Here is a 13,574-nt window from a genome sequence, read left to right as displayed (position 1 = left end):
CTGGAGAAGATTGAGTAGAGCATCACTATTCATAAGTTGGTTAGGGATGAATTTCCTGAAAAATGACACTAGGCCTTAGTATGCCTTTAATTGTCTCTTGTTTTGAAGAACAGGACAGTTCCTAATGGTGTCAAGTTTTTTTAGGATCCGACAGTATGCCTTCCGGAGAGATTATATGTCCTAAAAATTTTACCTTTGTGTGTCCGGAATTAGATTTATTGAGATTTGCTGTTACTCCATATTTGGAAAAATGCCTCAATACTTGTTCAATTAGTCTTAAATGTTCTACCCAAGTGGGTGTAGTGACTAAAAGGTCGCCCACGTATACTGTTACCTTACTCAAAAGTTTTGGCCCTAGCACTCTGTCAAGTGCGGAGATAAATACACCTGCACTTACATTCAATCCAAACGGTAATACTTGAAATTCAAAGCTTCTGCCCCTGGATACGAAGACAGTATACTTCCGACTTTCTTAGTGTAATTTTATTTGCCAATATCAAGATCGGAGGTTGATTACAGTAAGAAATTTAGCATTATGGAATTTCATAAGATGTTCCTCTAAACTGTCTGGACGTGTTCGAACTGGTACAGTAATATTATTAATGTTACATGTGTCAAGAACCAAGTGCACCTTGCCATCCGGCTTACTCACAGCCAAGATAGGATTACAATAAGGGGAAAATGATGGTTGTATTATGTTCCATTCAAGCATCCTGTTAATCTTTTTTCTGCTTCTCTCTTTGTCCATGGTATAGGGTATGAGGTAGAACAAAAAGTTTCGTGAGGATACACTTCCATTTTGTGCATGAAATCCTTAATAATACCAATTTTTTTTTTTTTTCAAATACGTGTATATAAGCAAGTAGCAATTCCGTAAGTTCTGCTTGCTGTTCTTTAGACAAGTACTTTGATTTACCTAACCTTTGTGCTTATTGTGTTGACGTGTTGACAAACATAACTATGGGATTTATCAATTGAACTGCAAGGTTGTGAGTAACTTCTGTTTTACATCTATTAGTACTTCCCCTGATCAGGTCTATTACAAATAATTGGTTATTTACAGTGAAATGACATTGGTCTTTTGCTATATCAATTTCTACTTCGTACGTCCTAAATGTATCCATACCAATTAAACAATCAACTATTAATTTTCTACTATCAAAAAATTGCATCTTACAGAAAACTGTCCTAATTGTATGGGAATTAAGACTTGTATCTTGACTCACTTCGATTTCTGACCAGTGGCAGTTTGTACCTTGCAATTTTGCAGTGGCAGTGTGGATACACATCCACATTTCTTCAGTTCTTGAAAGAATCCCTGTGACATCAAATTAGTTGTAGCACCTGTGTCAAGCACAGTGGGTACATCAAGGTCAAATATTTTGGCTTTCAATAGCAGCTTGTACCTTGCTCTCTATCAAGTTTTTCTGTGTACCCTCATTACCTTGATTCTGAGCCATCTCTCACCTCATTACCCTGATTGTATTTGATAAAGCAAGTCTCAAGTCTCGATCGAGCTTGTGCCCCCACTCCCCTCCAAGGTCACAGAACGGGGGTCCACCGTGACCGATTCAAGTTTTCCGGTATAGCGGTGGCATCAATCTCTAGGTTAGGCGTAACTTCCACTATGTTGACCATTGGTGTTCGGTTACACCAGTTGGTTTCCTGGGAGGCTCTCCACTGAAATTCTCTTTGCCTCTTGTTATTCAGCACGTATGTGCTGGCCGAATTTCGATGTCTATGGGTTATTTGGTTGTCTGTTATTGTTTTGTGTTTGCCAAGCGATTGGCTAATTATTGCCGGTAGTTTGTGTCTGCCATATTTTACAGGCTGGCCATATGCTACTCGCCCATTGAAATTATTTTTATTATATTTTTGTCCATTTCTTTTATATCCACCTTTGTATTTATGGCTTTTTCCATTGCCGCTGTGATTACCGTTATCATTACCATAGGTCTGTGTGGGGTAAGGTTGCCATTTGTGTTATACTATGAATCCGTTGTTTACTTGTTGGTCCGTAAATCTCTGTGTTGCTGTTGGCATATTAACAGGCTTTGGTTGTACTGGTCTCTCTTCATTTATTAACTCTATTGAGTCCAGTAGAGATAGAAAGTATTCGGTATCGTGTTCCGGGATGGTAATGAGTTTTTATGGCTCTTTAAAGTTTTCAGCACGTCTACTTGAAATACCAGGTTTGTACAGTATCTGCTTTTATTCAAATATTTTTCCAAATAGCTCCTTAGCTTTCATACATGCTATTGAACAGAGCTGGGTTGAATACTTCATGCCTGAGCCTCTCTTGTATAGCCTCAGACCAACACTTATCCAGAAATGCTCTCTTAAACTGTTCATAATAGTGGTCATGTCCATAGCCCATAGCAGAATGTCACCATGTGTGTATCCACCAACAACAAATCTAATTTTCTGGGCTTCCATCCAGGTACGAGGTAAAACATTTCGAAATGCTCTGATAAAGAACACAGGGTGTCTTCTTTTCCCTTCAGAAGTAAATATTGGGAATTGTCGATGCCTAAGTAATCCCTTATCTGCAAGTAATGTTGACAAACACACCACGCTGTCAGTGACAGGTATGTTTATGTTCGCTCGTGGCTTAGTGCATGGCAACTGTGCTTGCTCGATAGGTGGAACTATCGGCAAGTGTTGTTGCATTGTGCAACCTTCATTATTCTCCTTCAACAGGTTAACCCCATATTGTGGGTAACCTGTGAAGGTATCTAATTTTTCTAAAAGCATAGGTTTGTTTTCTGTCACATGTTGTTTTGGAATGTCAGTAGTTTTAGCAACACTGTCTCGTAACCCTTCCTCACCTTCCTTTAAACCCGAGTCTATTTTAGCTAGAAGTTGACTTTATCTCTCTTTTAGCACTTCTTCTACAGTATCTACATAAATTTTGCATTCTGAAACCACATTTCAGCAAGGGTGCTACCCTTATCTAGCATCTCGGCTTCAGCTTTTTCAGTTATTTCCTTTACATCTGCACATAACTTATCCCTCTGCTTTTTGGCAAATTCCGACTCTAAACTTAACTGGTCTACTCTTAGACCCAACTTGTGTATTTCTGTAGGTAGGTTTTTGCATACGTCTTGCAGCCTGCTGACTGCAGCTGTCACTTTTTTGCTGACGCATCCACTTGGGATTCCGTTTCCTAAATTTGAGAATATGCTTCAATAAGTTTTTGTAACTCGTCTGCAAATTGTTCCTGTTTATAATGTATGGATGTTACTTTTTTTGTTAGTGTATTTATATTATGAGACACACAGGTAATTATTTCTTGTTTTAGTTCTTTACCAAGCTCTGTAAACATACCAGATAATTTGTCAGATAATTCAGTGTGTATAGTTGTGCTCACCTCACTGAACTGTTGACTAATACTACTCTTGAAATGGTTAAATGCCCTGATTTTGCTGTGCAAACTCTTGTCCTATATTTTCCCGAAATTCCTGTTGTTTTGTAAGCTGTTGTGTTGTTAGTTGCATGAGTTGTGCCAAATTGTGGGTGTCACTAGTATTTAAATTGCTTTTTTGAACCATTTCCTGCTCTTGCGTTTGTGGCATAGTGAGCAAATAGTCAGAGAAAGATTCACTGTCGCGTGCTTCATTTTCACTGTTTGGAAAAACGCTTCCCGGTGAGAACTGAGAAATTGTCTCATCGAGTGTCATAATGATTAGTTACATCCAGTGTCATCAATTCTTAATAGTGGGATGCCAACCTGGTTGTCTTGGTAGCCATCGAACAGTTCATGAGTAGGCGCGTTACTTTCAACTGTTGCCAAGCTCGGATTTCCGACATCTTGACGTATTGCACTTTGTAATGAGTTTTCGACAATAGCCATTTCCTTTGACTCCATTGTGAACAATGTTTAACAAAATTATGAAAAGAAAAAAAGATTTTAAGCATGAAATTTTGTTTGTATCGGTACTTTTCAAATAAAACAGATTTATATACGTATTCATTAATGAATCTGATTGTTCTCTGTTACAGTCTTACAGAATTTGAATGAATTATTTTGTACTCCAATCTTGACTTTACGCAAATTTTCATCTTTCCTATAGAAATGCACTTTCTGTAAAGGACATTAATTGGAAGGAAAAGAGATTATTTACTGCGAGAGAGACAGTGCCAAGTGCGGCCATATAAGCATACAGCAAAGCAGCTTCCTACCTTAACCACTGAAATCCGCATTACTGGCGCGTCTTGTTTGTAGGCAGAATTTAAGTTGCTCCTTAAAGTTTTCATTAGTCCAAATCTCATGGACATGTAATAGATGCAACAAAGACCTCATTAGTTTCTTTTAAGGGTAAAATGGATTATTTATCTCAAAATTTTTTTATCTCAACAGTTGAAAGGTGTGTTCATATTCCACTCGGTGCTGTCCTTTGAACTGTCGCCATTGAATATTAGTGGGGGGAATAAGATATAATATATAGTGGAAACTGATCAAAAATTGCTCAAATAATTAAAAGGGAAGTTTTGAAAGAATAATTGAAAGAAATTGCAAGGTACACATATCTTGAGTGAACTTTAACTGGCATTAATATCACCAAATCCTCAGTATTCAATACATATATTCAGAATTTAAATTTACGTATTTCTTTTTCTTGTTATTGCCATCGTGCATAGAGCTTGGTATGACAATACTGGTTCTGGATCATCCCTCTTCTTCTGCTCATGCAAATTGTTCTTGTGTGCTTCAATTCTCTTGACGCAGGGTTGTCGAGGCATCGCGGAGAGATGAGACGGCTATGGTCATTATGAATGTAAACTTTGCTATCTCGATAATTTTCTGTAACCCCTTTTTAATGTACAATTGGAATACACATTTTCGGTGGAACTCATCGTATGTTCACTCGCAACCACATATAGAGACAAACAGATGAATACATAAATATTTAAATATTCATCAGTTGAAGAGCGTATCTCTACTTGTTTTGTTTGTGACCCAATAGTATCGCTGGGACAGAATAACTTACAATTTTTAAGTATTCTTGTTGGCAGTTGATGTGGTGTGTTGTCATTTGTGTGAGCACTGCTATTATGTCGATACACAAATGCAAATGCACCTTTTGTTCCAACATAAAATAAAAAAAAAACCTTTCCTTGAAGAAAAAAAGCTGGGTTAAGAAGTTTAATGTAAAATTTGCAATGCCACGTACTGTTCGATTGCACCAAGTGGAAACTTTGATTTTTGCAGGCTGCAGCACAATAAATGAGACAAACGGAAGTTTGTTGCTTCTTCTTGTTTTGCCAAAAAAAGTAACTAAATAAATAAATTAAAAAAATTTAAACTGTTGGAAGTGTATTTCACACATTATTAGATATTCTGCCTGTTCTTTTCATATAAACATGTGTTTAAAAATGTAAAACATTCCCAGTATCAACATGTTTTGTTAAATGAGTGTCATTAAGTCAAAGCTCAGATATTGAAGAACACAGAGCTTTCACATTAATTACAGTAATGGAGGGTTGACTTGATACTTCCCTGTAATTTCTACAAGAAATTTTAGTGAGTAGGGTTTTACATACTGAGGGCCACACATGTTACAGTATTTAAGAAACTGCTGGTTAGTTTATCACAGCTTTTCAGGGGTCCCCGTATTATCATAGGTAAAATATGGTAGGGTTAAGTAGAAGCCGACAACATTCTCGGAATAATAACATTTCAAACATTGTATTGTAGATTGCCATCCTGACTGCTTACTTCAAAATATTTTGAACAATCATGAAGATGATACCAGATAGAAGCCCAGTGTTATATTTCCATTCAGTCAGCAAGTAAACTATGTATATTTCCAAGCTTGTATTGTCGAATTTTGTTCTTAAGGCTTATTTAAACTACCAAGTTATTTAACAATATTAAAAATTTCTGTTGTTTGTAAGTGTAGTTGTTTTAAAATGTAAAAGGTTAAAATGAGTACAAAGCAAAAAAGGCCACCCCCTTTAAGATGCCACCCCAAGGAATGTGCCTAGTGGGCCTATATGTAAATGCACCACTGTTAATGATGTCAAATCGGCAGCAAATTTCATCACATTTCTGCGTAATGCCACTGTGGACATGTCATATGATGGAAGGATGTGAAACCCCTCTTACCCCCACCCCACATTTCACCCCTTCTTTTAATGCCTCTTCTGTGATGAGAGATCAGAACCACGACATCCAGTGTTGAAATCACACAGGCTTTTTTTTTTTTTTTTTTCTTTTCTTTTTTCTTCTTTTTTTTTTTTCCTTTTTTGTGGGTGGCCAAAGAAAACAATTCAGACAACACTTGGTGGCAGGGAAATGTGGAACTGTTGTACAGAACTGCAAATACCACTGTACAGATGCCACTTGTGGAGTAAGACCATCTTTCTCCAGTAACTGCATGCACTGGGTGCAATACTGGTGCATGGGGCTATCATGGAGGACCCACTAGATGCTGCTGTGGAAAATCCTGACATGACTGTCGTATCTCCTCATTGGCTACCATGTTACTATTCACTCACATTGTTCTCTCTCCTTGCTGGAGGATCTCTTTGCAGACCATCTCCTGTGCAAGTGTGCAAAGAAAGTGTGGCAGGTGAAGTTTCCATTTGGGGTAATGTTTGGACTACAGCTCTTGTGTATCTCATCCACAGGAATTAGTGGTCCCATATTCCAGATGCATGTTGATGAGCTTGGCATTCGTTTAGTGTGCCGTACTACTTCCCCTCTATCAGTAGGTGAAATGAACTTTTAAGTGAGCATGACTACAAGGACCATGCACATGCTGCATCATCTGACATTGCGGTACATAGCACCATCTATCCCATACACCAGCCAAAGCTAGCCAGCAAGTTTGCTGTACTAACCGTAATAAACGTGTTTTTTCACCCGGTTCGTGTCATTCCTTTTTTGTGTTTTGCATCATCACAACCACACCAGGAAAGTGTTTCTGACCATGCATTGCAGTGTGATTTGCCATCATCTAGGTACACTGTATCTCTCTTGAAAGTATGTAACTGCTTTGCTGAAACACTGTGTATAACTTTGCTGTTACCATGTAGGGTTTGTTAATTGTTCTTGGTCTCCTTGAGAGGTGCTGGAAAAAGTTCAGTTAGCTCCATTGAGCAATGAAAAAAAATGACTCTGAGCACTATGGGACTTAACTTCTGAGGTCATCAGTCCCCTAGAACTTAGAACTACTTAAACCTAACTAACCTAAGGACATCACACACATCCATGCCCGAGGCAGGATTCGAACCTGCGACTGGAGCGGTTGCGTGGTTCCAGACTGAAGCGCCTAGAACCGCACGGCCACTTCGGCTGGCTATTGAGCAATCTATAGATTTTATGAAAAAAATATTCATATTAATTTAAAAAAAAAGTCTGCATTCTTTACATACCAGCAATAAAAATAGATCAAAATTTAGATCACAATTATATACTGATCTACAAATTAGCAGCAATTTTTGAAAGTGATTGAACATGCTCATGGAAAGAAGTCCAAGAGGAAGAAACATTATAGCCTTCACAGTCTCCAGATCTAAATTTGTTGGATTACTTTTTGCAAGGCCACTTGAGAAGTGTAGTTTGAGACAAATAGCAGAGGCTACTAAACTGCAACAAAAGGTATAACATACATCTTCATTAGTCTGTGAAGGTTTGGAGGTAATCTAGCATGTGCGTATGCATCTTTCTTGAGGAGAATGGAAGCTTATTGATTGGCGACTCCATGTTGTCTTGTGCACTACGACCAGATAACAGGTATACTTGAAAAAAGAGACAGCATTGGTCGTATATTTTTTACTATTGCAAAATCGATTTTCTGTCACTGAGTGACCATCTTCAGTGCTATATTGTATAACTTAAATTGGGATGCACTGTTGTCACTAAGCTTACGGCAAGCTTTGCTGTAAGCTTAGTGACAACAGTGCATCCCAATTTAAGTTATACAATATAGCACTGAAGATGGTCACTCAGTGACAGAAAATCGATTTTGCAATAGTAAAAAATATACGACCAATGCTGTCTCTTTTTTCAAGTATAGAATGGAAGCTTGTTTTCAGGTTGGAGAGGAATGGTTCAAACTATTCATAGAAAAGTTTACTTTGCTAAAGACTGTAGTTTTATTTATTTACATTTAAGAGTGTACTTTCATTTGACAGGTAGTTTTGGTTGAATTGTGTGTCTGACATGTGATATTAAGAAAAAATGAACAGACTGCACTTGTGTAAAACAGTTTAATTTTCTGTTCTTTATTTCAAGTAGGATTATGTAGACATTCAATAACTACCATGTAGGCAACAACATTCTGAACTACTTGGCTGATTAAAACTCTGGACCAGGACTTGAACCTTGGATCTTTACTTTTCCCAGGCAAGTGCTGTACCAACAAAGCTATCGAAGTATGACTCACGTCCCACACGCACAGTCCACTAGTATGTCATCTCCTATCTTCCAAATTTCGCAGAAGTGCTCCTGCATACCTAGCCTGACAAGCTTTCATGGAAGAAGGGATATTGTGGAGATGTGGCGTAGCCATATCCTAAGGGATTGTTTCCAGAATGTATTCTGAAGTTTTCTGCAGGCAATATTTTATACACGGAATGAAGATCACAGTGTTTATGCTTTTAAATATGCTGCATAATAATAGTAATAATAATGCATCCCTGTACTATTTTTTGTCAGTATAAAATCTTGTCTTGCAGCTAACCAAGAGACGATAGTTGAACTTCTGGGCTTCATGCAAACTATCTTTCCGCAATTTAATGGAGGGAGTGGAAGAACTCGAACTGGAATTCCAGCTCCTTCTCCTGAACCCATAGAGGAAAGTGAAGGACCAAACTGGGAACCAACACGAACAGAGGTGACCTTTGACTTCCATAGGTTGAATGTGCTGCTCTTACGTGCTGTTGTAAGGGATGGAACTATTGTAGGTCGTAAAATTGCCACTGCTACAATGTCACAGGCAAAAATACTGGCTACAGTCGGTAAGTACTAATATTTATTTCATTTTTTGTCCAATAATGTAATTGAAATGACAGTAAAGAATTATTAAAATGCCCTTTAAGGTTTTTAAGTGTGTGTATTGGGAATACAGGTTTTAAATCTCGATTTGCAAATAAATGCTTTGAGTAAATTAATTTGCATTTTTTACAACATGAAATGACTAACGTGCTGCTTATTATGTAGAGGCGGTTTGAGTGGCAAGCAGGCACATTGAAAAAAGACTGCTGATATTATAAGGTCAGAGCTTAGCACCTGAGGACAGCAGTGGTCGTGTGTGTGTGTGTGTGTGTGTGTGTGTGTGTGTGTGTGTGTGTGTGTCCATGTCACGAAGAACGTTGTTTGATAGTGGCCACTTTTAAATGTTTTTCTTTACCACTCACACCTCCTTTATGTGGTGAGTAGCAATTTATTAATTTCATATTGTTTTATTCAGTCCCTGATTTTTCATAGTTTAATTTGCATTTTTACTGCTCTTTATGCTCAGTATCTGATTTCTGTTATTCTTTGCATTGAGATGATCTTTGTATTTCTGGCAACTCAGAAAATCTAGTATTTCATGTATGAATGAAATTTTTGAGCAGTGGATCACACACATTGCTCAGTAAAAGCAGAAGTATGTAAAATCCAGAAACTGATAGTTTTGTGTACTATCTGAAGGTAGACTGTGCAGGTGTATGGTTTTTGTATAGTAAGAACTGTGTATTTGATTTTGATACCTAGGGACGAAGTGCCCAAAAATAATGACCCTTGTGTCACATCTTTTTGTAGTTACTATATTCTTTCCATTTTCTTTTCTGCTGTCAACTTTTGTTACATGTGCTCCACTTCTAGTTCACCTTACACTCCCTGCACTTTCAACTTTTCAAGTTGTCAGCTTTCATGTATTGACTTCCCACTCTGTCAGTCTTTCTCTATTTGTCTTAATCCATAGTCCTAAGGAACTTTACATCAGAGTAGTCTTGCTTCCTTGAACTCTTTCCTTTATTTTGCTACATGGAAGAACTACTTCAAAAGCCAAAGTTTGTCATCTTTTGTTGACAATTGTCTTTTTCTAGCTGATATGTTGGAGATTCTTCCACCTTTGTTTGACACTGTGATGGATGTGTTATTAAACTACTTTCATTAGCCTCTTAGCACAGTGTTTATTTGTTCATTTTACAGGGAATGATGTTGTTATTCATGGATCTCTTGGTGGACTGCAGTTGTTGGATTTGACACCAGAAGGTCATCTTCACCCACGCATCTTATCACTTGGAAAAGACCCACTTGGAGAGCGTGATTCTTTAGCAGGATTGGCTGCTGACCTCTATAGCTTTGGGCAACACCACAACCAGGTTACTGATGCACTGAGTTTTAGTGTGTGCAGACCTCTGAATCGTCACACATCACTAACAGAAGGTTTGTTCATATATATTTTGGTTTGAAATAATTGCTGTTGATTGTGTGTTACAACTTTACCACAGCTGTATATCTAGTTGGTTCCCTTGATTGCTGGACTTGTTTGTACTGATGTGACTGAAGTTGGAAAACTTGGGATGCTGGTGTTATGTGGCCTGCCCACTAACCATGTAGACCATAAAAAAACTACTTTGTCTAGCATTCTAAAAATCATTACATAGTGAATGTATATTGCCCTACCTTTTCATATGTTCTGAAATGCGTCTACTGTTGCAGTTGCTACCTGTACCTCATTGGAGAGGGGGGGGGGGGGGGTTATACCGTTCATAATGAAGCATGTGTCACTTCTACTGTCATTAAACTTGGTTATTAAAAAAAAAATTGTGGTGTAAACATTGTGCCAGTACTGCTCCTGTCCCAGTGGCTGCCTGTGTGCTTGCCAGAACTTGCTTACTCTATTCCGTGTACACCTTTCCATGAGCGATCAAGAAAGATTTAACAAATAATCAGTGGTTCTGGGTGGGAAGTTCATCGTGTATTGAAGTGCACCTGTCTAAGAAGTATCTTAATGAAATAATTGATTCAGTGATGGTGAGAGTGCCTAATATCGTGAGGTGCATTGAGAGGGCCATATTTTATGGTAATTTTTGGCTGCACGATCGTTGCCATAAACATTGCTGCAATTTTGCTGTATAGCTGGACAGTACTGCTGTTGGTAGCTGTTGCAGGTAATTGCTAAAGGATTGCTGGTGTTATCCACTGAAGGTGGAGAATATTTCGTATTGCAGAGCAGTATCTACCTCCGTCTCTGTCTGTAAATGTTTCCCTCTTGCTCTAACCTTTGTTTCCTGTGCATGTGTACATATAGCCATGTATTTTGTAGTTGTATGTTGTGTACAGCAATGTAGAAGTGGAAAAATGAGAGAACTGTGAGTTTTCTAAATGCAATTCATCTATGTGCTGAGCTATGGGATGTCAAAATTAACCCGGTGTGAGTGAGGTTGGGTATGTTATACCTGAGGTGTTTTGAAGTGCTGATTATTGAAAGTCATTGTTGCCACACAAATCTTGCTGTCACAGTAGCTGGAGGTAAGGGAGGGATAGGAAAGATGCAGTGTTGAATTTATTGTTGCACCAGCATCGGAGGGAGATACATGTGTGCAAAGGTGGCTTGTGTACGTCACACCCGATCTCGTAGTCAGTGTTACATTTTTAAGCTGTCAGCAAGTTTGTGAGATATATAGTTATTTACAGTATTCTTTGACTTATTTTTAGATTTTATATCTCTCAAGAAGTCTTATGAAGAAAATAAACATGGGCTACAAGAACTACTAGAAGTAGTTTCAGAAAACTGTTCAAATGCTAGTTCCTGTGACTCTGAGAGTGAAGAAGAGATTGACAGATTTTTTCAAAGAAGTGAAGAAAGTGATTCGGAGCTAGAGGGTATTTTGTATGAGTTGGAAGAGCCAAAATCTGTGTTATTGGCTCAGTCAGGCACCTGAGGTATGTGGGATTTTTTATACTTCCAAAGATGGTACAAAATGGATGAAGTATTGTCCTATATTCGTTTAGAGAATATTATTACCAATTATGCAGGTGTAAAAGGTTCTGCAAAATGTGTCAAAATGGAGACTGAATGTTGGAGTCTTTTTATAACAAACAGTATGTTGAATACTATACTTAGACATACAAACAATCAAATAAGGAATATCAGGGGAAAAATCCAGAAAATAAAGAGCAGTACCACATGAACAATGCAACTTTGGAGGATTTGAAGGCATTTATGGAACTTTTGTATCTAGCGGGCCTAAACTGCTCAGACAGACAAAACTTGAACTATTTGTGGCATACAGGTGGCACTGGAGTTGCAATCTTTCAGACTACAAAGTCACTGCTGAGGTTTTGCTTTCTCAAAAATTATTTGAGATTCTATGATAAGAACACCTGGGATGAAAGGAAAAAGACTGACAGTCTGGCTGCTATAAGAGATATTTTTGATAATTTTGCAGAAAATATTAAACAACACTGTATGCTGTTTGAGAACCTTAATATTGATGAGATGCTGTTGTCTTTCTGAGGGAGATGTCCTTTCCGTGTATACATGACAGACCAACCAGCCAAATACGGCATAAAAATATATGCTCTTGTAAATGTAAAGACATTCTATATCCTCAAACTGGAAGTATACTCGAGAAAACGACTACCAGGGCCTTACCAGCTTAGTAATAAAGCATATGATATTGTAAACCATTTTGGAATTTGAATTTGATGTTCAATAATTGGTTTACTAGTTACCCCCTTATCATCCATCTCTTGAAAGAACATTCATTGACTTCTGCTGGCACAGCCCATAAAAACAAGGCAAGTGTACGTGAGATTTTCAAAAAAGGAATTGAAGTATGTAGTTCTCGATTTGGATTCCAGAATGATGTTATATTGGTGTCCTACATACCTTAAAAAAAAGTTGAGCTGATTATGTCAGCATTACACCATGATAAAAACATAGACCAATCGACAGGTGATAAAAGAAAACCAGAAATGATCACTTATTACAATGCAACTTAAGCTGGTGTCGATGTCACAAATGAACTGAGTGCCACTTATGATGTTGCCTGCAACAGGTAACGTTGGCCTGACAATTTTTTATGGTATACTCAATATGGCTGCCATAAATGCCATCACAGTCTACAGAGAAAATAACAAAGGTGACAAAACACGCATGAAGTGCTGAGATTTCATTTGTAATTTAGAGTTGAATCTGATAAATGACAGTCTTTGCATTAGGCAAGAAAATGTAGGTCTTCCAAGAGAAATTCGAAAGAGGATTGCTGATCAACTGGGAGAAACTTCATCACCAGTTCCAAAAAAAACTGACTGGTAGATATGTCAGGTGTGGTGAGACCAGGAAAACAAAACATTGTTGTTCCAAGTGTGAGTAGTCAATATGTACGGAGGAAGTGATTTTTACGTGCGAAGAATGTGCTGATCGGTAGGTGTAATTTTGGTGCGGAGCTAATTGATCTCGTAAGACCTTTTATTTTCATTTTCTGTTTTATAATTAGAAGATAATATCATTATGTAAATTAATCAAACAATCTGTAATTTGTAATTCTTCAAGCTTCCCAAGTCGCATCTGGCGCTTTGTTCGTGGTGTGCGCCGACCAATAGCAACGGCTGTAGCATTTTCTTC

General features: G+C 37.8%; 1 protein-coding gene across 1 annotated transcript in view; it reads left to right on the top strand.

Moving 5' to 3' along the window:
• The window catches only part of LOC126474166 (intermembrane lipid transfer protein VPS13D), a 525,388-nt gene that overhangs the window by 140,440 nt on the left and 371,374 nt on the right, over nt 1–13,574 (top strand). The window contains exons 17-18 of the mRNA XM_050101624.1: nt 8,686–8,967; nt 10,148–10,384. Of these exons, the coding sequence (XP_049957581.1) occupies nt 8,686–8,967; nt 10,148–10,384 (519 nt within the window). The remainder of the gene's footprint in view (nt 1–8,685; nt 8,968–10,147; nt 10,385–13,574) is intronic.

This window comes from Schistocerca serialis, chromosome 4, assembly GCF_023864345.2.
Source record: "Schistocerca serialis cubense isolate TAMUIC-IGC-003099 chromosome 4, iqSchSeri2.2, whole genome shotgun sequence".
Classification (NCBI taxonomy): domain Eukaryota; kingdom Metazoa; phylum Arthropoda; class Insecta; order Orthoptera; family Acrididae; genus Schistocerca; species Schistocerca serialis.
This window is presented reverse-complemented; position numbering and strand designations above follow the sequence as displayed.